The 25,482-nt window shown below is 39.7% G+C and overlaps 2 protein-coding genes across 5 annotated transcripts in view; one reads left to right on the top strand and one right to left on the bottom strand.

Moving 5' to 3' along the window:
* The window catches only part of POLA1 (DNA polymerase alpha 1, catalytic subunit), a 353,204-nt gene extending 339,690 nt beyond the window's left edge, over window positions 1-13,514 (bottom strand). Inside the window, exons 1-4 of one of the 2 annotated variants that reach the window (XM_037821906.1) lie at window positions 13,417-13,514; window positions 8,709-8,824; window positions 6,143-6,239; window positions 5,107-5,187 (exon numbers count right to left, since the gene is read on the bottom strand). In XM_037821906.1, the coding sequence (XP_037677834.1) occupies window positions 5,107-5,187; window positions 6,143-6,239; window positions 8,709-8,824; window positions 13,417-13,459 (337 nt within the window). In that variant the 5' untranslated portion in view covers window positions 13,460-13,514. The remainder of the gene's footprint in view (window positions 1-5,106; window positions 5,188-6,142; window positions 6,240-8,708; window positions 8,825-13,416) is intronic. The other variant, XM_037821905.1, reaches the window with a different exon arrangement.
* Window positions 13,515-23,478: 9,964 nt separating this feature from the next.
* Window positions 23,479-25,482, top strand: part of PCYT1B (phosphate cytidylyltransferase 1, choline, beta) — a 188,558-nt gene continuing 186,554 nt past the window's right edge. The window contains exons 1-2 of one of the 3 annotated variants that reach the window (XM_037821896.1): window positions 23,479-23,630; window positions 24,332-24,527. In XM_037821896.1, the coding sequence (XP_037677824.1) occupies window positions 24,456-24,527 (72 nt within the window). In that variant the 5' untranslated portion in view covers window positions 23,479-23,630; window positions 24,332-24,455. Of the gene's footprint in view, window positions 23,631-24,116; window positions 24,528-25,482 lie in introns of those variants that run through there. The other 2 variants (XM_037821898.1, XM_037821895.1) reach the window with 2 other exon arrangements.

The raw sequence follows: 25,482 nt of genomic DNA, 5'->3' as shown, positions 1-25,482 counted from the left end.
ATAGACCCAAAAAATTGAAAGCAGAGACTCAAATAGATACTTGTACACAACATTATCGACAATAGCCAAAATTTGGAAACAACCTAAGTGTCCATCAACTAATGAACAAATAAACAAAATGTGGTCTACCCATACAGTGGAGCATTATTCAGCCATAAAAAGGAATGACATACTGAGTCATGCTTAACATGGATGAACCTTGAACACATTATCCTAAGTGAAAGAAGACCACATATTGTATGATTCCATTCATATGCAATATCCAGAATAGGCAAACCCTACCAACAAGCAGCAGATTAGTGGTTGCCAGGGGCTTGGAGAAGGGGGAAATTGGGAGTGACTGCAAAATGGGTAAGAGGTTTCATTTTTGGGGTGATGAAAATGTTCTGGAACTAGATAGTGGTAATGGTGGCACAACAATGGAATGTACTAAATGTCACTAACAGAAATTTTATGTTACATATATTTGAACACATTTAAAAAGGTATTTTTCATACCTTTTTTCTATGGGCCTAGGACTATGAGAAGTTTTATAAGACATCTGTGAAAAAAGTAAGACATCTGTGAAAAAAGTAAGACAGAAGAGTCTTAAAAAAAAGTAAGAGTCTTAAAAAAAAAGTAAGACAGAAGAGTAGTTTGAAAACAATACAATTAATGGTCAAATGTTTAATATACAAAACTCAGGTCATAATACAAAATGTCAAAAGAGAAAGGTAATGGGGGGTTGAATGGCAAGAAAGGTTTCAAAAAGAGGTTTTTAATCCCACCACTGTAGGTTAGTAGGAGTTAGATAGAAGGGCACAAAGAAAAAAAATAGGAGTAAACATTAGAGGTGGAGTTCTTCCACAATTTAGTGTTGTTTGTTTTCTTTAGTTTCACTTTCCCACCCAATTTTCTTCATTGGGACATAGTTGATATTTTTCTGTGTCTCTATTAAAAACAACATGCCAGAAACTGAATCATACCATAAAGAATTGATCTTTTACTTCCAGGCAAAACTCTCTAATTTCTTATGAGTCTTTACAGTGGGTTGCAGAATTCCATTTCCCTTCCTAAGATCTGGTGACCTTACTGGGCTCCAAATGAAGGACAGTGAAACAGTGATGACTTGTGTTGCAGGTGAATGGTGGCAAAGCATGGAACAAATATTTCTAAGATAAGCTCTCTTTCAGAATGTCAAGTCATCTTCCCTGATGACTTGACACACACACACACACACACACACACACACTTATTTTCTGCAAAAAGAAACACAGGAAGGATAATCCAGAAACTAATAAAAATGGTTACCTATAGGAGATGGGAAGGCACAGGGATAAGAATAAGACTGATCTGAGTATATCTCTTGATATAGTTTTGATTTTTAAATCACATAAATATTTTACAATATTCAAAAAATAAAATTAAAAAAGGATTATTTAAAAATCTAAATTTGAATAGAAACAAACACAAATGAATCTATCTGTATAGTAAATTAATAATAAAACACAAGAAAAGCCTAGAACCAGATGGCTTCACGGGCGAATTTTACCAAGCATTCCAAGAATACCAATCCTGCTCAAACTCTTCCAAAAAATTGAAGAAGGAAAACTACCCAACTCATTCTATGAAGGCAACATCACCCTAATACCAAAGCCTGATAAACATACTACAAGAAAAGAAAACTACAGACCAATCTCTCTAATGAATATAGATACAAAAATCCTTAACAAAATACTGGCAAATCGAATCCAAAAGCACATTAAAAGAATTATACACCAGGACCAAGTGGGTTTTATTCAAAGTATACAAGGGTGGGTTTACATAAGAAAATCAATTAATGTAATACACCACATTAACAAATCAAAAGGGAAAAACCACATAATCATCTCAATTGGTGCAGAACAGAAATTTGACAAAATTCAGCATCCTTTCTTGATAAAAATACTTCAAAAGGCAGGAATCAGAGGAAACTTCCTCAACATGATAAACAGCGTATATGAAAAACCCACAGCTAATATCATACTCAACAGTGAGAGAATGAAAGCTTTCCCTCTAAGATCAGGAACAAGACAAGGATGCCCACTATCACCACTGTTATTCAACATTATACTAGAAGGTCTAGCTAAAGCAATTAGGCAAGAAAAAAATAAAAGGCATCCAGACCAGAAAGGAAGAAGTAAAACTTTCACTATTTGCAGATGGCATGATCCTACATTTAGCAAGTACCAAAAAAAACTACAACAAAGCTACTAGAGCTAATAAATGAGTTCAGCAAAGTGGTGGGATACAAGATCAACACGCAAAAATCAGTGGTGTTTCTATACACTAGTAATGAATTATCCGAGGAGGTAATCAAGAAAAAAATTCCACTTACAATAGTAACTAAAAGAACCAAATATCTAGGAATAAACTTAACCAAGGATATAAAGGACCTACACACAGAAAACTACAAGACATTGCTAAAAGAAACCAAAGACCTAAATAAATGGAAAGACATTCCATGATCATGGATTGGAAGGCTAAATGTCATTAAGATGTTAACTGTACCCAAATTGATCTACAAATTCAATGCAATACCAATCAAAATTCCAACAGCCTACTTTGCAGAAATGGAAAAGCTAATTATCAAATTTATTTGGAAGGGTAAGGGGCCTTGGATACTCAAAAACATCTTGAAAAAGAAGAATGAAGTGGGAGGACTCACACTTCCTGACTTTAAAGTATATTATAAAGCCACAGCCGTCAAAACAGCATGGTACTGACATAAAGATAGACATTTTGATCAATGGAATCAAATTTAGAGCTCAGAAAAAGACCCTCAGATCTACGGTCAATTGATTTTTGACAAGGCTCCCAAGTCCACTCAAATGGAACAGAACAGTCTCTTCAATAAATGGTTTGGGAGAACTGGATATCCATATCCCAAAGAATGAAAGAGGGCCCCTATCTCACACTCTATACAAAAATTAACTCAAAATGGATCAAAGACCTAAATATAAGAGCCAGTACCATAAAACTCCTAGAAGAAAATGTAGGGAAACAGCTTCAAGATCTAGTGATAAACAGTAGTTTCTTAGACCTTACACCCAAAGCACAAGCAACAAAAGAAAAAATAGATAAATGGTGCCCACTCAAAACTGAATACTTCTGTGCATCAAAGGACTTTGTCAAAAGGGTGAAAAGGCAGCTGACTCAATGGGAAAAAATATTCGGAAACCACATATCTGATAAGGGTTTGATATCTATAATATATAAAGAAATCCTACAACTCAACAATAAAAAAACAAACAACCCAACTTTAAAATGGGCAAAAGATATGAATAGACAGTTTTCCAAAGAGGAAATATACAAAGCCTAAAAAAAAGCACATGAAAAGATGTCCAGCCTCAATAGCTATCATGGAAATGCAAATCAAAACCACAGTGAGATATATCATCTCACACCTACTAGAATGGCCGCTATTAAACAGGAAACTACACGTGTTACAGAGGGTGTGGAGAAATAGGGACAGTTATTCACTGCTGGTGGGAATGTAAAATGGTACAGCCGCTGTGGAGGAGTCTGGTGGTTCCTTAGAAAGCAGTACAGAGTTGCCTTACAACCTGGCAATCCCACAGATACTTGCACACCGATGTTCATAGTGGCATTACTCACAATTGCCAAAAGATGGAGATAACTTAAGTGTCCATCAACGATCAATGGACAAACAAAATGTGGTATATACATACAATGGACTATTATTCAGCAGTTAGAAGGAATGAAGTCCTCAAGCATGCAATAACACGGATGAATCTTAAGGACATCATGTTGAGTGAAATTAAGTCAGACACAAAAGGACAAATATTGTATGATCTCATTAAGATGAACTAATTATAATATGTAAATTCATAGATATAAAATCTAGAATATAGGTTTACCAGGAGATAGAATAAGGCTAGAGAATGGGGAGCAGTTGCTTAATATTTGCAGAATTTTTAACTAGGTCGTACTTAAACATTTGGAAATGGATAGAGGTGACGGGAGCATGTTATTGTTAGTATAATTAACAGTGCTGAATTGTGGATGAATGTGGTGGAAAGGGGAAGTTTAGAGTCATGTATGTCACCAAGAGGAAAGCTGGAGGTTAAAACACGGGAATGTGTAACAGTGAATCTTGTGGTGGATGATGATTGTGATTAACTGTACAAATATAAAAAGTTCTTTCATGAACTAGAACAAATGTACAACACTATTACAAGGAGTTAATAATAGAGTGATATATGGGAAATATATACCTATTGCAAACTATGGACTATAGTTAACAGTAATATCTTAATATTGTTTCATCAACAGTAACAAAAATGTACCACACCAATACTAGAGGTCAATGATGGGGGGGTGGGGATAATTTTGAGCTTTCCTTTTCATTTTTATTTCTTTTCTTGGAGCAGTGAAAATGTTCTAAAATTGATTGTAGTGATAAATGCACAACTATGTGATGATACTGTGAGCGATTGATTGTATACTTTGAATGGACTGTATGGTGTGTGAAAATGTCTCAATAAAATTGCATTTAAAAAACACAAATACTGAAGAGAATTTTCCCCTTTCATTTTACCAGAACTAAATCAAGCTTGTTTACTCAAACTTGTTTACTCAAAAATTGTTTTAACCAATGATTGCGTCACTAAGAAGATCTGACATATCCATTCAAATCATTTTTAATTTCAATTAAACAAAGCAATTTGATCACTTTAGTTCTAAACCTTATACTGTACAACGATCAAAGAGCTAAAATTCTAAGTATATCACTTTAGTAGGAATTATAAGACATCACTTATTGTTGCAGTCCCCAAAATCAGCAAGTCTAAAAATGAGCACAAGATTGAAAATTTCAAAATAAATAAAAGACCAAACTCTGAATAATAGAGACATGAAATTTCATTTCCTGGTGATGTTACTGCTTTTATGTTTAATTTCCTTCATAACTCACTTCTCTCAATATTACAATGTATCCTATACCTAAAACAATGGTTGTAGGCCCTTCTCCCCCAATGGGAAACTACAGAGTAGCAAGTCATCCCAAATTTTAAACAATTCTTTAAATCTCAAAACAGCACTCTCTTGAAAACAAAATGTAGGTACCTTTCACGTGGGAATCAAGGGCATCGTCTTCAAGGTCATCATCAAAAATCTCTCGGCCATCCTCCACATAGCCAATACCATCTGCAAGAACAAAGTTTAACATTGGGATCAAGTTTCTAAAAGTAGCCAATGGTATTTTAGCCATGGCAAAAAAAGAAAAAAAGCAAAACTGTTACCCAGCAGAACACTGTTCAATCAGGTATCAGACAAAAAAACAGCATCCACACAGCCAAGGTTTTCTGAGTCAAAACCAAAAGATATATACTATAGCCAACTAGGCTAGCTAGGGAAATAATTTGGCCCACAGGATCAAAGTTTGCCACAGTAAGATACTTGACTGCAGTTTTACTCTACCAGAAGAATAAAAAGTAAAAGAATCAAGATCACCACAAGCACAGAAAGGCACCCCTATCCTACAGGGGGGAAATAAGATTGCTGAGTCCAATAAATACAGTCACAGGCACCATGTATATACCCTCAGTGTGCTCAGACCCCACAAGCAGGAACCAGCCAGCTTTCCACAGGGCATAAGAACATTACCACCAGCTTTTGCAGTGTTTTACACTATTCAAATTACTTTTCACACCTATAGCCTCATATAATCCTCACAACTCTGTGAGAGGTGTTTTTCTTATCCCTACATTACAGGTGGAAAACCTGAGGTTCAGAGAGATTAAGTGACTTATCAAAGGTCCTAAGTTACAAAGTGGAAAAGATGAAACCTGAACCAGGGTCCCTTATTTCCAAATGCTGTGTTTGGCACCACAGCCACATGGCTCCTCCCAATTCCCACATAGCTATTTTCTGGAGGAAATAGCTACATCCTAAGGTATGTGCCTGGATTCTCCAAAATGTCCCCAAAGAAACTTCCTATTGTTCTGCTTCCTCACTCTCAAATACATTAAGGAAAATCCAAACCAAAGGCGTGATCTTGACAGTGCCTCACTTCTGCCCATGCAAAGCACCAACTCCATAGCATGAGAATCTACAAAAAGCAACTAACATGGTGCCTGGAAGGCAATTTCTTCCCACATACCATCATCCACAATCCAGTCATCATCCTGGCGTGCCTGAACCAGCTTTGAATACTGTTCTTCATCAACTTCTTCAAAAACACTTGTGAAGTCCTCAACCTGCCATCATACAAGTTTGAGAAAAAGCTTCAAATGGAGTGAAAGTGTTAAACAATTCTGATGAAAAAATTGTCAAATTGAAACTGGAATGGCAGCCTGAAGGAGTAGCTGCAACCAAATCATGAGTTCTGACATTCAACACCACTACAGGGTTTTCCTTAAATAGACATCAATTAACTTAGTATTCCTTTTAGGTGGGTGTTAACATAAGATATTAAATGATTCCATTAGCATAATATACTTGTCACACCATCAATTACTCATCTACTCCATAAAAAACAAACTGAATTATAGCCAATTCTTCATTAGCTGCTTTGGGGATTATTCACTTGTAATTTCTCGACTGGTTTCTTCTAGCAAACTTGTAAGGCATGCCACCTTCCTCTCCACTACCTGGTGTATGCTCTGTGAATATACAATTCTAATAACAGTTCAACCAACCAAATAGAATTCAAAAGGAAAACTTCCCTGATCCATCTACCCAACCCCACCCCCCAAAAAAGAGCAAAACAAGCACATTATATAATCTACAGGCAAACTAGAAATGGTTTTTGCATGACATCCCCATCATTCTCAGGTCTTGAGACTGCACAGAGACTTGGAAGCTGGGATATCTGAAGCACAAGTCCAGAGTGGCAAGTCTCCAATTGCACGGGCTGCCTGACCACCAGGGTCAGAACACCATGAAACTGCTGGCATGAGTAGTGCAGACCACCTCAGCACAGTTAAAGCAACAAACGGTAAAGACATACACAACTGCTGCAGCTGCCCACGGTGATAGCCCACTGACTTAACAGATGAGAATTTGTTGGGCTAGTTAGCAAAATCTCAAATAGATACAGCATTAAAAATTCTCCCATCTCTGGTTAGTTTTGGAGTGTACAAATTCTGCATTTTTTGAATGGGGGCAAGGAGTGGGGGACAACTCATCCCACCTAAAGGGCTAAGAACCTAGGAAGCACATTGGTCTATGCAAAAACTTAAGGCACTGATCTTTGACAGCCTTTGGGGCATAATTGACTAGATTGCTGCCACACCTACAAAACTTGTAATAACTACAGGATTAGGCTTAGTTTTCACCTTCTTTTCAATCTACTTTATAGGGATCACTGGCAAATACTGATTTGGGCTTTTCACCATTTGGTAACAGAGATTACCTGCCCTACCAAATTAAGCTTTTGACAACCCAGACACAAACTAGTGCAACTGTTATTTTACTGACCAATTTTCTTTTTGGGGGTGGGGGACTGGCAAGATTATTTCTGTTGGTTAGGTATACTTCATTTGTCTCTTATTTAAGCAATTCATCCATGTACTATGAAAAAACATCAGAAAACTATTTTAAAACTCACTTTGACTCTATCTCTAAAAATAACATTGACACCGCTTAGCATGAACTCTTAAGAATCACACAATTAAATAAGTAGTGCCAACATCTGAAATGCCCCACAGTTCTTTATAAAAGCATCTACATTAAAAAGTCCATATGCTTTACCGTAATCCTTTTAGCAACCCTTTACAATCTGGCTTGCCTCACTTGAATGAATGGTCCCAAATGACAAAAAACCTCTTCTCCTTGCATAATTGCCCACTATAGTACAGGCCAGGATTAAGAAAGCAAATTCTGAAGCCAGATTGCCTGGGTTCAAATAAGGGTTGTGCCACTAAGACCTCACTAAACTTTCTGTGCCTCAGATACCTCACCAGCAAATGTGGTTAATCTTAATATCTAACTTCATATGGTTGCTGGAAGGATTAAATGAATTACATATTTGTAAAAACCCTTACAACAGTGTGTTAGCTAAAAGCATTTTTGTTGTTGCTGTTATTTTTCTACTGTTAATCACTTTCTTGCCCAGAGGCAGTTAAGATACCCAGGGAGAATGTTGAAGGTGAAACTAGACAGTGATGTGCAGATAGTGGCCACTCTGAATTCTACCTGCAGACTGTACACATTAGGTAAAGAAAAATGGCCAAAACAGACTCACATTCAACCTTATCTGCAGGATATTAGCAGAAGTAAGGTCTAAGTTTCTACCGTTACTCCCCTTGCAAATGAGAGCAGGGAAGAACAATTTTCTCCAAGGAGAAGCAGTGCTTAACTAGACTGCTCAATGCCTTAAAAGTAAAATAAAAGCACCTCTAAAGTTCCCCAAAAAAGTCATGGAACTTACCAAAGATGCAATGTGCTCAGTAAGGAAAAAATTATACAGCTACTTTCACTTGGGAATTTTAAAATCATCTGTAAAGTGCCTTACAGGAACCTAAAGGATCAAGTATTTCTATAACTTGAAAGTCTACCTCAAGCCCATGCTTGTTCAAAATTAAGAAATTACTATTCTAGCAAGATTGAAATATGTAAATATTTCTAATCAGTTAAGTTACCAAGGGTGACATAAGACTCCTGCAGGCTATGTATTAGATGCTGTATAGGAGAAAAGAAAATAAAACAGAAAAATGTTTACTTACCTCATATTTATATTTTTCACCAGCTTTAGCCTTTTTTAGTCTTTCTAGCGCTTCTTGGCGTCCTTTCTTTGATTTCTTTTCTCGCCGGGATCGAGAAGCTATAAAACTCCCAGAATCTGACACAGCCGGAAAAAAGCCCAATTTACATGAGATGTTAGAAAATTGTCAGCCATCTTCCCTCAAAACAGAGGAATATTTCTAGCCAATAGTAATAAACAATGTTAATATTATACAAATGAATACTTTTTATAATGTAAATAAATTCAAAAACTCCTGTGACTCTTCAGAAATTTTCTCTAAGATCTAGTTAAAACAACTGTAACAACTGTTACTTTTTTCTCCAAGAAAGGGGAAGATTCCAAATTCAACTCAAGTCCTGCAGAGAAAGTAGAGAATGGAGATCAGCCTTTAAATAATCTTATCATTAGAAAAGACAGGCCACAAGCCATCTAGTCAGTTATAAAAGGACAACTTATTTTGTATTCTATAAATCAGCATTCAAAAGGCTTTAAGAAGCATCTGTTTTTTTGTCAAGTACTAGGCGCTGTAAGAGACACAAAGATCAAAAACACGATTCTTGTACTCACAGAACTTATAATCTAAAAATGGGAGGTAAGTAGCAACTGACTCTAAAACAATATTTAGAAGTAATATATCCCCTAACAGAGGTACAGATAAAGCACCTGGAATTTCAAAGGAGGGACAGATTGAGGATTTGAAGAATTTAACAATGAGGGCTTCTGAGGAGATTCTTGATTCTGTCGCTGGTTTCAAGGCCTCACTCAGTTGGTTATCACATTACAGTGTGATAGTGAAAAATAACAAAGATAAAATATGCTTTGTCAAAGTTATTAAAATGCAAGAGGGCCTCAGTATACATTCATTCAACTTTTGAACTATTCATGCTTTTTGGTCATTATAAACTGACCACCCCCCACACATACTGAAAAGATGTCATACACAGAATTTAAGATTTTCACATACAAGCTGATGAATAACCAACTCAAGCACAACAGTGCTGCTTGCCAGCTATGAGTTTAGGCTCAGCACGACAGTCATCAATGTGAAACTGAGTACTTTACTGTATTTGGTGCTAATTAATTTATAAAAAGGAGTAGGCACAGAAAAGGAGAAGTATTGGTAAGAGGCATCCTAAAAAGCTCCGACCTCACTGGAATGCTCATAACAACATGAAGCTGTTTGACCAAAACAGAAGATACTATTTAAAGAACACGTACCAAATACTGGCAATAAATTGTTGAATACTGTATCTTAAAGGTGAAGCATAATTAGCTTATTTTTTCTAGCTTTCTGGGAATGGAATCACTCTTTATAATATCCCAGTCTATTGTCTGACTTTCACGTTTGACTTTTAAATCCATTTTCAGGAAGGCATTAAGTAAAAATAAGGAATGCAGGTACTTTATGATGACAGCCACAAAATCTTGTGTCACTCAATTTCACAAAATCAGGAGCAGACCTACATGAAAAGATTTCAGAGATAACTGAACATGACCACTGAATAAAAATGTGGCCTCAGTGTACTCTCTTCAAAAATCCCTTGACTCATTTAGTATACCTGACAAAATCTGTAGGTCTTCTATTCCACAGACAACAATGTTCTACTCCACAGAGTTTGGGGTACAGTTACAAATAAAACAGAGTTGCTTGTCCTCAAGGGGGCTCACTCACAGTCAAGTAGAACAAAAAGATCTGAGACTAACACCATAATATAAGCATGGTGCCATATAAGAACACAGTACTGAGAAAATGTAGAGAAGAGAGCCATTAAATTCTGCCTGAGAAACCAGGGAAGGCTTCATAGAGAGATTTCCAATATAGGCCTAGAAAGAAGAGATCTCACCATCAGAGAACAGGGTGAAAAGAAGCTCAAGCAGAGGAAAGGCATGAGCCAAATTACAGAGGAATAAAAATGCAGCACGCATTCAGAAACTGAGAGAAATTCAGTGTTTCAGGTAAGTTCAATTGAGAATGTAGAGTGAGTGGGAGAACCAGGAGATACAGAGAAGCAGCACATTTCAGCTCTACCATTTACTGGGTGAACTTAGACCACTAGTTAACCTCTCTGAGCCTGCAAGTAGACAATGGTCTTGATTTGTTTTGTTTTTAAGCTGCCCAGCATCTGAACCTGGTTGCGAAATTCCCTCCTTATAAGTCTTGCTGGCAGGAGGAGCCCATATCTCACTACAAAAGCTGAAAAGGCCAGATGTCCTTTCCCAGATTCCCTTGCAGCTAGGGCATAGGCATATAAAATAGGCTCTACCAATTAGAAACACCTGCTCAGACTTTAAATCGGAAGCTAATGTCACAAGGAAGTGGAAGGGGACCTTAAGGAAGATCCTAGAAGTAGCAATAGACTCCTAGGAGGATTGAGGCCACATTTTTATTCAGTGGTCATGTTCAGTTATCTCTGAAATCTTTTCATGTAGGTCTGCTCCTGATTTTGTAGCAATAGCTACAGGAGGATTGAGTGTCTGGGGCAACAGTGCCAGCAATGCTGCAAGATACAAGCATCAAGTAGTTGGCCATGTTGTTAATTACCTCCTCAATGAATCAGTTTAGTAGCACAATTTTAAGCACTGTTCCTGGCTAAGCAACCCCCACAATGGCTATCTGGTCCTCCTGGAGTTTCTGCAAAAAACACAATAACCTAATAAATTCCTTTCTATTTAAATCAGTTAGAATTGGTTCCTGTGGCTTACACTAAGGATTCTGACTAATGCAGAGCCTCAGTGCCTTCATCTATGAAATGGGGATAACCATGTCTGCTTTGTAAAGTTGGCACAGATTAAATGAAGATGCTTGTCTTACTTTGTACTTAGCCATAAAAGAGGAGATCATTTAATGTTTGTGTGTGTAGAGAGATTACAGGGCAGTGACATATACACAAAAACACACACTCATCCCTGGCAGTACCATGGTCTAGCTTCCAGAAAGCAAAAATAAAGCAAAACTGTTTTCTCAGGGAAGTCTCAATACACACTGAAAATAATTAAGATGCTTACCAGCTCAACTCCATAAGGACAGAAACATGTCCGGCCTACCCACTATCATAACCCCAGAGCCTGGCAGAATGACTATGCCTAGCAGGTACATAATAAATATTTGCTGAATGAACAAACAAACGAACTATTGTATCTGCTTTTTTGATCACTAAACTCTCCCTGGTCCATTTTTATATATAATAGCAGCTAGTTACTGACCTTTCAACTTTTCACTGCTATTGTCAAGGTACTCTACTTTTTAATACTTAAGAAAAAAAAGACCTAGATTTTCCTTTTTTGGAATGTTTCCAATGCTTCGTGTAGATAAGTTAGCAGAAAAAGAATAAGCATGAAAAATCCAATTACAAAAGTTTATGTGGTTCAAAATTACCATATAGAATACCACCATCCACCCCAAAAGCAGACAGACACTACCCTGCAAGTTTTTCAGCCAACAATCTTTCAGCCTGCTCTAAAGGAAAGATTCCAGTCACAAGTCCCCAGCAACTACTTAATCAACACCATGACTTAAGAGGGGTCTCGAGATTGCATGGTATCCTCCAGAGAGTGATTTCTTGATGTTCACGGATGATGTACAGTTTTTAGGGTGAAGAAAGGCTTAGAGGCAAATCACTGATAGAGGGCTACAAAGACCATTCACATACTCACACCCTACATCCCATTTGTAATCCAGACTAGTTGACTCTCCAAAATAAATTGTCTTAAAAAACGGAAGGCTAGAACAAATTGAAATCTGTGATTCACAACTAGGTGAATGCAAAGGAAGCTGATTAGGGAGCAAGTTCTCATTAATGGTGATGTATTTGAGTGACAGGAGATGCAACGCTTGAGCTAAGAAAGTGAAGCATCTGATTTTAAGTTAGAAGTTCACTGAAGTTAAGCCACACTTTAGTTGAACACTTTCAAAAATCAGAAATCAGACAAAGCCATTTACATTTTTGTATTCTATTTTTGGAAATAAAAGACCACCACTGACAAACTGAATGATAATACAAGGCATCCTAAATGCTACCGAACTTATATTTTTTTAGAAACTTCACTCGAAATGACTAGATTGTGCACACTATTTCTGCGTGACACTTGAAAAACTTTGCATAGAATCTGAAAGAAAAATTGTTAATGCATAAAGTAGAAACCCATTACCTAAAAAGACAAAATGCATTTGTATCGGTGACAGCACTTAGAGCTTTCTTTCCTGTTTAGTTACAACGTATAACTATTTTCCTGGCAGTTCCTAGAAAAGAGGGCGCACATTGTTCAATCCTAGCTCTCAAGCGGGTACTTGGGACGGAAAGTAGTAAACCACTCAAACAAAACAATGCCCACACCAGTCTCAAAGCTGTGCCCAGCACGTGGGGTGCAACTCACCAAAATAAAAATAAAGGGGAATGCAGTGACCCGCAGTGACAGAGGTGATGCAGCCTCCCAAACAAAAAGCCACTCAGGGTGTTGCACAGGTTTGCTAGGAGCAAATGGCCCTGCAAGGAAGCCCCGTCGGATACCATAAGGTCTCCCGCTCCGGACGGCGGCGGTCCGCGCCCCAATAGACTCGTGGGGCGACTCCGGCGCGCGCCACCCTCGGAAAAAAAATAAAAGAGACCCCCAGAATCCCCACCACCCGCTATCCTGCCGCAGTCCCCACACTACCAACTGGGCATCCCAAGCGCGGGGCCGTCCCTCACCGCTTGCCTCCAGCTCGCAGTCCTCGCCATGCACAGGCGCCATGGTCCCCGAATCTCCGGATTCCGCGCCAAGCAGCCCGAAACTGGCGCGGGGGCCGAAACAGGCGCCAGCCAGAAAGCCAATCAGCGGCTCCCGAGGCTGCGGACTTCCGCCCGGAAGGCCACTGACGTGCCGCCGCGCTGCGCCCCGCCCCTGGCCTTCCCGCGGGCGCGCATTTGGCGCCCTGTGATGACCCCTTAGGAAGGCTTGAGCTGAGCGGAGGCCGCTGGAGAGCCGGAGAAAGAAGCGGTCGGGCGCTTAAAAGGAGCCGTCTGGAGACTGGCTGCGCAGGCGCACGCATGCTGATGGGAAAAGAATTGGGCGCGTGGGAAAAGAGGCTCCCTGGTTCTGAGAGTTGGTTTTCCGGGAAAAGAGGCGCGGGCGGGCAGGATAGTGGGCGTGGTCGGGCTATCTTCCCAGGAGCCCGGGAAAGCGAGTGCCTCCTGCTGTGCGCTCTGAGTTTTGCTTGATACTTTGCTTCTCAAGAGTGTTAACAGTCGTTATGTGAGGTTTTTTTTGTTTAAATAAGCCACCACTTAAAGGTATATACACGATCCTAACCAAATGGGCAAAAGTAGCATCACCAATAAGGGGCAGTCTGACCAGATATGCCTCTGCTATGATGCACTTAAAAAAGAAACATCACCTCTGTCATCTTCTTGCAAAAAATGTTAAACCTGAATCTAACCGTGAGGAAACAATCAGATGTATCTGAAGTGTAGGACAATTTACAAAACATCTGTACTTAGACTCTTCCAAAATGTCAATGCTATGAAAGACAAAAAAAGTAGGTAAGGGACAGAACAACTCGAGCCTTAGTCGGATCCTGCATATTAAAAACAAAAAAGCCATAAAGAATATTATTTGGGAACATTGGGGAATTTAATATGAGATGTTATTAGATCAGTGTTAAATTTCTTAGGTGTGATAAGGATACTGGTTGTGTAGAAGAATGTCGTTGTTTTAAGGAGATGCTTAGGGGTGACATGACATGATGGTTTAGCAAAGAGAGAGAGAAAGAGAAGTAGAGAGATAAAGCAAATGTGGCAAAAGTTAACAATAGGTGGAGGATGAAGGATATATGGGTGTTCATTGCATTATTTCAACTTTTCTGTTGGTGTGAAATATTTCAAAATAAAAAGTTGAGGAAAAAATGAAACACAGAGTGCATATTTTATTTCTTTGAAAGAAATTATCTTGAAGCCCCAAGAATAAACTCACTTGAGTAGTTCAACTTGAAGCAGGGGAGCAGTGCTGGCAGAAGAGAATGGCTTTTACACTTTAACCCCCAACCCCCATTCCACCCCCAGCACATGCAAAGCGACACACAGCCTGCAAACCATCACACCTTTCTCCACTTGGCATATTCTAGGCCGCCTCCAAGTTTTAAACACCCTGAGGTTGGGCCTGCCACAACCCCCTAGGTTCTGGTCTAGATTATCTTCACAGCTATTAAAATGAACAATTTTATTACCATTGGCCTTTTGGTGTTCTTATAAATATCTAGTCTGGAGAAATCCAAATTTTGCATGGCACAATGGTTACACAACTTGGGGGGGAGGGACTTTAAGAAAATGAATACAAAATCATAAATACAAAAGTATATGAAAATGTTGAAACATGCTACAACATGGATGAACCAAAATATTATGTTAAATAGAACAAGCCAGTTGCAAAGGCCACATATTGTATGATTTCGTTATATGAAATGCCAAGAATAGGCAAATGCATAGAGAAAGTAAGTTGATTCATGGTTTCCTAGGACAGAGAATTTTCAGGGGAAATGGAGAGTGACTGCTACTGGGTACAAGGTTTCTTTTTGGGGTGATAAAAATGTTCTAAAATTGATTGTGTTGATGGATATACCACTTTGTGAAGATATTAAAAAACATTGAATTGGATACTTAAATGAGTGAATTGCATGGGTGTGGATTATATCTCAATAAAACTGTTTTTTTTTAAAAAGTATATGAAAATGAATATTTAGAATGAGAAAAGAAAGCAGAACAAATTAAAATTCCAAAAGCTGAAAAAATATCGCAAACACCACAAAATCCAGAGGGAAATAGCAATATATTTAACTCGTTTTGTACTTTTTTATTTTTATATATCATTCCAATTTTTAAAAAAATTGCAAGATGAGTACAAAGAACCCCCATATACCCTGATCTAGATTCATAAATTTTAACATTTTTCCCCAACTGCTTTATTGTTCTTTCTCTCTCTCGCTCTTCCTCTCCCTCCCCCCCACCCTCTCCTCAAATTATTCTGTCTCTTTAATTCCCTTCACTATGCCTTTTATTCTTTCATAACATTGGTACTTCGGAAGATTCCAGGCCAGATGTTTTGTAGATTGTCCTACACTTTGGACATGTCTGATTGTTTCCTCATGGTTAGATTCTTGTGTATGATACAAAGTATGCATCTCAATTTATCTTTCCCAAATAGATATCAATATAATATCTTATTAAGTAATTCCTGACACACATCTGTAATATTTTCTTTCCTACATTTTTTGCCCACATACTAATTGATCCCCTCCTCATGTGTGTTAGTTTCCTGGGGCTGCTGTAACAAAGTACCACAGACTAGTTCGCTTAAACAGCAGAAATTTACTGTTTCACGGTTCTGTAAGCTAGAAATCTGAGTCAAGGTGTCTATAGGGTTCTAATAGTGGTAAGCAATCCACGATGTTCCTTGGCTTGTAGCATAACTCAATCTCTCTCTTTCTCTGTCTCTCTGTCTATGTCCAAATTTCCTCTCCTTTTAAGGGTACCCGTCATATCAGAAAATCATGTTTGGCCTATCTTAACTAATAATACCTTCAAAAATCTTATTTATAAATAAGTTCACATTCACAGAACCAGAGATTAGGACTTGAACATGTCTTTTAGGGGGACACAATTCAATCCATAGCCATCTGCCCTCTGGACCCCAAAAAGCCATGTCCTTTCCACGTGCAAAACACACTCACCCCATCCCAACATCCCAAAAGTCTTAAGCCATTTCAGTAACAATTCTAAGTCCAAAGTCTCATCAAAATCAGCTATAGGTGTGTGTCCTCCTGTGGCAAATTCCTCTTAGTCTGTGGACCTGTGAAACTTGGAAAATAAGTTATCTTCTTCCAAAATACAATGGTGAGACAGGCATAGGATAGACATTCCCAGTCTGGAAGGGAAAAATTGGAAGTAAAAAAGGGTTCATGGGTCCCAAGTAAATCTGAAACCCAGCAGGACAAACTCCATTAGATTCCAAGTTCTGAAAGTCATCTGTGGATTGATGCTATGTTTTTGGGCCTACGGGGATTCCATTACCCAGTAGCTTCCCAGACCTATTAAATCAGACTTTATGAGGATGGGATTCCAATGTATACCGTTCCAGTTTGCTAGAGCTGCCAAAATGCAATATACCAGAAATGTATTGGCTTTTACAATGGGGGTTTATTGTTCACAAATTTACAGTTATAAGGCCATGAGAATGTCCCAATTAAGGCATCAACGGGATGATAACTTCTCTGAAGAAAGGCCAGTGGCATCTGGGGTTCCTCTGTCACATGGGAAGGCACATGGCTGGAGTCTGCTGGTCGTCTCCCAGGGTTAGCTTCTGGTTTCCGTGGCTTTCTCCAAAATATCTCTGGTCTCCTGTCTTAGCTTTTCTTGTGGGTCCTTCTTGTTTCTTCTGGGTGTGTCTTTCTTAGCTTCTCTGAGCTCTCTTCAAAATATCTTTGCCTTTTGTCCTCTACTAGAGGACACCAGCAAGAGGATTAAGACCCACCTTGAATGGGTGGGTCACATCTCCATGGAAACAACCTAATCACAAGGTCCCATGCACAATAGGTCTGCCCCCACAAGATTGGATTAAAAGAACATAGTCTTTTCTAGGGTACATAATAGATTCAAACCAGCACATATACCAAGGATGAGAACAAATGGTCTAGATGAGGCATTTCTAAACTTTTTATATTTCTCTCTTTTTGTAGGTTTCCTTTAATGTTTCTCACTGATCTTTTGTAGTTTTTAGCACATCTGTCTTGCACATATTTTGTTAAATTTATCCGTTAGTGTGTCATGTTCTTAAAGCTATTAGAAATTGGTCTTGCTTTTTTAAATTTTAATTTCCAATTGTTTGTTGCTATCTAAGATTTTGATGCCACCACAAGCCACTTGACCCTCTTCCCTCTTCTCCCTCACCCTAGCTAGGGCAGTTACATGACTGTAGTACAGAATTTCCTTTCTTTAGCATTTCTGCTGAGTTACCATTTATGCAGAACACTCCCACTGAGCCACCCAACATTTCGTTCTCCTTTGGAGACCAGTGTGAACAGAAACAAAGCCATTTCTAAATCAGCATCTTGGTTTTGATTCCAAGACCCTGACAAGAAGTTCCTTAACTAACTAGATTTCAAGACATTCAAGTTCATTTTCCTGAATCAAAAGTTTGGAAATGTTATATGTTATTCTTTTCCTCATATTTTCACAGGAGGTCCAACTGTGTTTCTCTTATCATCACAAATTGATGTGGTTGCATTGTCCACAGTCATGAACATTTGGAGGTGGAGAAGCTCTTAGAAATCCTCAAACTTGTCTCTCCTGCAAAATAACTTCTTCAGGATTCACAGTTGAAGGTAAAGTTCTAGGGTCAAGCACGAAAACGTATCCTGAAAGGGCTGCTGGCAGACAGAAAAAGCCTGGGAAGTATATAGAGGAAAATACTAAATATATCATGTTCAGTTTCTCACCAAGGCAGTTCTACACTAGGCAGAAAGTTTTTCTGTTAGTGAGGAAAATGTCTGCAAAACCCCAGCAATCCATTAAAATAATTGTTATGAGGTGGGAGAAGTGAAACAATTTCCGAAATACTTGGCTTATCACTCTAACAATGCTGAGAAGTTTTATTAATGGCCTAATGGATCAACAAACTTTAAAGACATTTTTGTGCTCGGAGCTAAGTTGTTTTACCAAGTTACAGCAAAATGAAACTACTGTGTGCCTGTGGTAGCTTGAAGCTGTATGTACCCCAGAAAAACATGTTCTTAAGCCTAATTCATTCCTGTGGGTGTGAATCTATTGTAAGTAGAATCTTTTGATAAGGCTATCTCAGTTAAGGTGTGACCCACCTCATTCAGGATGGGACTTAATTCTATTACTGGAGTCCTTTATAAATGGAATGAATATATATATAGAAAGAGAGAGAGAGAAGCAAGAAGCTGAAAGCAACAAAACCTGGAAGAGAAAGGAGAGAACAGTAGATGCCATCATGTGCCTTCCCACGTGGCAGAAGAGCCAAGGATTGCCTTGATGACACCTTAATTTGGACTTTCTTTTAGCCTCAAAACTAAAAGTTAACAAATTCCCATTGTTAAAGCCAATGCATTTCATAGTATATGCTTTAAGCAGCCTAGGAAACTAAAACAGTGCCTAAAAAGGAAAGCTAATAAATGCCAGACCCTTGCTCCCTGCAATTTATCAATGCATATTTTTTCCTTTGATGCCAGCTGTTCTCCAGATCCTAACTCCATCCTCAGCACTATTTATCTGCCTCCAGTCTTTTCAGGAGTAACTTGGTAACTGTCAAATAAGATTGCCTTTCTTTGCTCTGTGCTATCTACTCAAAGCCACATTGAACAAAAAGAAAATAGTGAAATTTTAATGACAAATTCATTTGTTCGTTTAAAAAATTTTATTGATGCCAGGCACTGTTCTAGGCACTGAGAATATCAGAAGTGAAGCGAAGTCCCTGCCCTTACATTCTTCTGGGAGAGACAGACAATAAACCAATAACCACAATATGTCCCTTGGTGATAGATACTATGAAGCAAAACAAAGCAGTACAAGGGGGAACAGAGAGTAATAAGTTGGAGGTGGTGAAATTGAATAATTAAGTCAGGGAACTATTTAATTTGACTGCACTCATAAACTGATTTATAATTCTGTGAAGGCTGGTGCTGCCATAATTGCCCTTATTTTTCACCTAGCTTTGGGCTTGTTAAATCCACTGAAAAATACCTAGATTCTAGTCTTGAACTTGAACATGTCCTGACATCATGTGAATGGACTGTTTTTAGCCCTTGCTTTCCTTCTTCAGGACTGTTGCTAGCTAATTCCAGGGGATCAGGAAAAGTAAAAAGGCAGGGGATCATAGGTAGCCACTTTCCTCCAGGACCAATGTGGTTACCAGTTCTTCATCTGTTCCTTGGTTTCATCCGGGAGCTAACCCCCCAAAAAAACAGCTTTGGGTGAAGCTATCATTCAAATTTCAATAGATCCAGCTCAGTTAACTGGCAAACACACAGCAAATGATGAGGGGCAGTTATGAAATGCTTCAGGGATTCACTTATTCATTTTTCTTCTCTCTTAGTTTACTACCTGGAACCCACCCTTTACATGTGGCTCACCTCTGATGGCCGATCATTTTTAAAGCACCTAATATGTGCCAAGAATTATGCCAGGGATGGAGTGAATTACTTCACCTCGGTCCAGAATCTAGCCCTCAGCTGCTTAGGTTCAGAAAATCATATTTTTCACATATTCAGAGATGATCAGACTTTTAATGACTATTAATGTAAATAACTGTAATTAAAAATTACAGGAAAATGCTAATTCATTTATTTCTACAGTGATCTAGAATACCTCTAGCCAGGCCTGCTTTTAACAATTGGGGGGTCGGGATAGGAGTATAAATGGAGGTCCACATATCATATGTCTAAATATTTAAAAGTTTGAAACCATGCTAACAAACTGTTATATACATATAAACAAATAGTTTATATATACATACACCATCCTCCTAACTTGACAAATATACCTTCTAAATGAACTAGGGGGCCAAGATCGAATTTAGGACTCTCAGATTCTTTAGAGTTATCTGTTGGAAAGGGATAAGGGGCACCCAGAACCCGAGTCCTCTCTCTGTCCCACACCACAGGGCAGGGCTGGCCCAGACATTCAGATTCTAGTCACATCCCTTGGCCAAAAGACCCCATTTGACCACCCCTTGGGCCTAGGGATGTGCAACCCTGATGTAAGTTTGCCTTGGGAGGAAGAGCCACGCAGACCCTGGAAGCAGACTCAGGACACTGGGCAGAGAATTCCAGAGTGTTCTAGAAGGTGGGTGGAGGTGCACCCCACTCCCTAGGTCCTGTGGATTCCTCAGAGGAGGAGAGTCAAAGCTGGGCCCTCTGAAACAGGGGGCCCAAGGCCATGATCCAGGTCACCCCTGCCCACTAGTGAGGTACTGGTAAGGAAAATTAGACTGCTCCTGGGGAATTAGTGCAAAAGGAGGGTGGTTTCGCCAGCTCTGGGTCTGAGGCCTAGTAGACCACCCATGCCTCATGACAGAGAACCCTTCCTGGGCCATAAGGATATTTCTCCTCCAAATTTGGGGGTGTATCTCCTATGACAGGACTGAAACAGTTTGCTTCCCTAACAACTCCCTTTTCTCTGAGGGTCAGGGGGCACAAAGGCTCCCACAGAGTGGGAGAATAGGGGCCAAAATCCAACCTTCCCTCTGCTCACCAAGAGAAGTCGCTTCAGCCCAGAAGAGGCATGTTTTCCTAATTTAAACAAGATGCCATATAGGAGCCCATTTCCAACTATATGGGCCTGAGCAACTAGGCTCCACCCAGTAGCACAACTCTCAGAGCACTGGAGTGCTCCTCTTGGTAGACCACAGGGAATTTTGTATTTCCTAAGGATGAGCTCAAAACATTTTAATAGGGGTTCCCCAAGACTGTTTTAGCTCATGAGCTCTCAAAACTAGAGCAGACCCCAGAAAGCCGCCAATAAGTGTTCAGATAATAAACACCTCCATAGTCTAAGGGCAAGTGACTTAATTTATTGACCTGACTGGGTCTGTGATAAGAATATAGTATGTAATTGTATTGGTATCCCTGTCCCAGTTCCATTTACTTTACAGTCATAATTAATCAAAACCTGTCCTTTGCACTTTTCTTGTGCTCATGATGAATAATCATTGTGCCAGTTTGGATCTGTTATGTCTCCCAGAAAAACCATGTTCACTAATACAATCTTGTTGGGGCAGACTTATTAATATTTTCGAATAGGGTGTGACTTTTTGATTAGGTTGTTTCCATGGAGATGTGACTCACCCAAATGTAGGTGAGACATTTTGATTAGATCGTTTCCATGGAGCCGTTGTAGCCCCACCCATTCAGGGTGGGTCTTGATTAGTTCACTGGAGTACTTAAGAGAGCTCAAGAGCTGACACAGACACTGACACTTGGAGATGCTTGGAGATGCAGACAGAAGCACGTTTGGAGATGCTAAGCTAAGACATGAAGCCCAGAGTTTGCCCCGGAAAAGCTAAGAGCGGACTCCCAGATGCTTAGAGAGACATGCCCCAGGAGAATCAAGCAGAGAGCTGAGAGAAACTAAGAGAGACAGAAGGTCAGAGACATTTTGGAGAAAGCCATTTTGAAATGCAACCTGGGAGCAAAGGACCAGCAGACCCAGCCACATGCCTTCCCAGCTGACAGAGGTGTTCCGGACACCATCGGCCTTCCTTCATTGAAGGTATCCTCTTGTCGATGGCTTAGTTTGGACACTTTTATGGCCTTAGAAGTGTAACTTGGTAACCTAATAAATCCCGTTTATAAAAGCCAATCCATTTCTGGTATTTTGCATAATGGCAGCTTCAGCAAACCAGAACAATCACCTACTCTAAATAGGAATTAACTGAGGGAATAGATTGGCAGTGATTCTTCTTGTGGATGTGAGACAAGGAGCTTGGAAATATAATCAAATGCACTGTTATTCTAAGAGATGACAACAAGAAGCAATTTCAAAGCAAGCCTCTCTTGTGAACCGTTGGGCCTTAATGACACAAGTCATTTTTCCATTATTAGGAAGAGCAAACCAGTGCAAATAGATGATGTTTTCCTTTCAGCTGAACCAGGCTTCAGTAAGTTTCAGAGAAACCTTATGTTTGAGTCAATCTGTGCTGTGTTAACATGGGGGCATCATTTCAATAGATCCAGTAACTTGCAGTAGAGGAATTGATAAATAATGTACCCCGGACCTTGGTTCCCCCCCCCCTTTTTTTTTAATTTGATACCTGGAACCCACCCTTGGAGTGTGGCTCATCTCTCATGGCCAGTCCCAGCCTCTTTTAGGGTGTGATCATGGGGGATAAGAATGAGAAAGAGAGAAAGCCACAGGAGGGAGGAAGGAAGGGGTATCTGCAAAAATGCTTGAATCTGAAAAGAGGCTTTGCAGGATCAGAGCTATTGTAAACTGTTGGGAAAGATCCAATGCAAATAAAAAATCTATTTCCTTTGGGCTCCTCAGATCCCTTTAGACTCAATTTCTGCTGGGGTTTTCTCCCTGCTACCCTCTAAGCTCCCCCATACCGAGGATTCTCTCCTAACAGTCCTCATATATCATTTGGAAAAACAAATGGGCATGAGTCCAGGTTCAGTCAGAGAAGCAGAATCACAGTGAACTGTGGAGTAAGGGATTTATTATAGAAACTGGTACAGGGGCTGGGGGAGTAGATGTCCAGGAGGGAGTTGGAGGACCAGAGAAGTTGCCCACCCATCAGTCTGAGAAGTCCAGCACACCCAGCCACCGAAGTGGGACTGTGAAGAGGACACGAGGGGACACCTATGCAAAACTGTTCCTACTGCTGTTGGTCAACAGGGTCCGCGATCAGGAAGAAGAACTGGACAGAGCGAAGGAGAGCGACGACAAGGTGGGAGCCGGTGTCACCTCTGTGGCTATTTGTCACCACATCTAATCACGACAACCTTTGGGAAGTAATAGCTGCTCCTTCACTGTCGCCTTCTAAATCTTGTGCAAATTCTTCTTTTGGACAACTCTAACCCAGAACCGTAAGGGAAGAGGATCCTGCGAAATGTGATCCCAGCTGACCAAGTCGGCACACTACACACTGCCATTCTAGCAAATTAGCGGCTTATCCACTGACAGAGCTCCGCCAGCAACTGGCCCACTACCAGGACAGAGAAGATGCTGAGTGACTGGATGGATTAAAAAAAGGCTGAAAAACATCTTTCGACTAATCAGAGCAAGTTTTACTGCCCTGGAGATTGGAAGAGGGGAGAAAGCTACTAAGAGTTTTCCTGCCAGGAAGGGACACAGGACATCTTTCCTTGTCGAAGGTGAATTTAGGTGGACAACAGTCTTCATTCCAAACTGAGGTATGATACTCGTTTTATATTCATTCCCCATAGCACTTTGATGCAGCCAGATTTTAAAAATCTTTTTCTCAGGAAGGCAGAAGCACATGCATATTTAAAGAGCTCTTTCAACATACAGAGCTATGTGTGGAGAAATTACCTTAAAACAAATTATGAAGACTCCACATTGTTAAAACGTACAAATTCATTATCAATGTTACTTAGAATAGCTCCTTGGAAGGGATAAAATGTTTGTTAGAATCAATGAAAGTACGCTCCCGTGATTTATTTTCTCCACCTTTATTCTCCTGTTTAAAGAAAGTGCTGAGTTGTATATTAACACTTCAAGGTCTTGACCACTTTTTATCTTGGACAAAAAAAAAGAGAGAGAAAACGTTTGTCATTCCAGGAGCATAATCAGTTGAGCCGGCACACAATGACATAGTTAATTCGCCAATGGAATTTGTTGCCATAGCTCCAGTGAGGGACAGGGTAGATTAAACAATGGCCTTTTTCACAAGTGCAGCTTTCACCCCAACCTGCCTGTCCCAGCACAACAGGCCATCATAGTGCCAGTCCAGAGCACAGCAATTGTCAATGAACAACAGCCAAGAGGGGACAAGAGGAGGCTTGTGGTACATAAAGCGAGAGCGCTCAGCAACTTGGATGTCTGCTTATTCAATAACTGGGACACTGCTAGTTCCTCTGGGTTTATTTTCCAGCACAGGGCACAGAGGGTAGGCTTGACCTTTGGTCAAGTGCTCTGGACACAAGAAACAAAAATCTCACCCTCTGACTCAGAAGAACTCCAAAGACAGAAGCCCCAAGAGAAAACAGAAAGAAGACATGGTGGGCCACCAGGAATGCACCATGAAAGAGGAGACCAGGGACAATTGCACGCCCAAGTTTTGGCGCAAGGTAACTTAGATGCTTTCTTACTGATTTTGTTTTGTTTTGTTTTGTCACCTCTTTAAATATCAAAGTAGATTCAAAAAGCAAAGTCCTATTTATCTGAGAGTGTAATGGACCTGTGCTAATTAATTGAATCACACCAAAAAATGGAAACATTAGTCTCTCCATCTTAAGGTGATAAAAATGAAATATTGTGGTTGCTATTTGCTCATCCCCTTACCGAGTCTGCAAGCTCCCTGGATACAGTTGGGTGACAGGAACAAATTATCTTTCTTAAAAAAAATAGTCAAATCAATATGAGAAAATGTCAGTGGTTCAAGGCAAAGAGTGATGCTGTGGGAGCCTGAGGGCATTGGAGAAAGGTTTTAACAAAAGTTAATTATCCTTTTATCCTATAAAATAAGAAATTCTCCTAGTAGAAACATCACAAAATCCTGACAAGAACACCCATTTCTGAATTCCATGCTATGCAGTCATCACATAAGTGAGAACACTTCATGTAGTTTTTTGTTTTTGTTTTTGTTTTTGTTTTGGTGTCCAGGGGAATGTGCATTTTTAAACCAAATGTGTTCTAGATGGAGAACGTTTAGGCAGTGGGGCAAAATGGTAAGAGGGACTCCGGATGTTGTGGAGAAGTGATTTAAGGCCATGGGAAGCTTCCCAGCAATGACATAATTTCTCTGCTTAACAGCAAAGCTGTTTTGACACTCTCTGCCGAGAGTGGTTTATCAGGCATCAGGAGGGTACCAGCCCTGCTCTTTCCTGCCCCAGCATTCTTGAAAGGCTACTCCTTCAAAACTTTTCCATGCCCCTTGGAGCGGCTGTGAATGGCGGGTATAAGCACCATTTGCCTCATCAAGTAGTCTGGGTCCACATCTACCAGGCATTTGAATGCTAGACCATTTCCCCCTTCCCCTGTTTGCTGCCATGTTATCTCAGATTTGGAGCAATTTGCATGTTG

The sequence above is a fragment of the Choloepus didactylus genome, chromosome X, assembly GCF_015220235.1.
Source record: "Choloepus didactylus isolate mChoDid1 chromosome X, mChoDid1.pri, whole genome shotgun sequence".
In the NCBI taxonomy this organism is placed as follows: Eukaryota; Metazoa; Chordata; class Mammalia; order Pilosa; family Megalonychidae; genus Choloepus; species Choloepus didactylus.
Note: the sequence above shows the minus strand (reverse complement) of the source record. Positions and strands in the feature narration are given on the sequence as shown.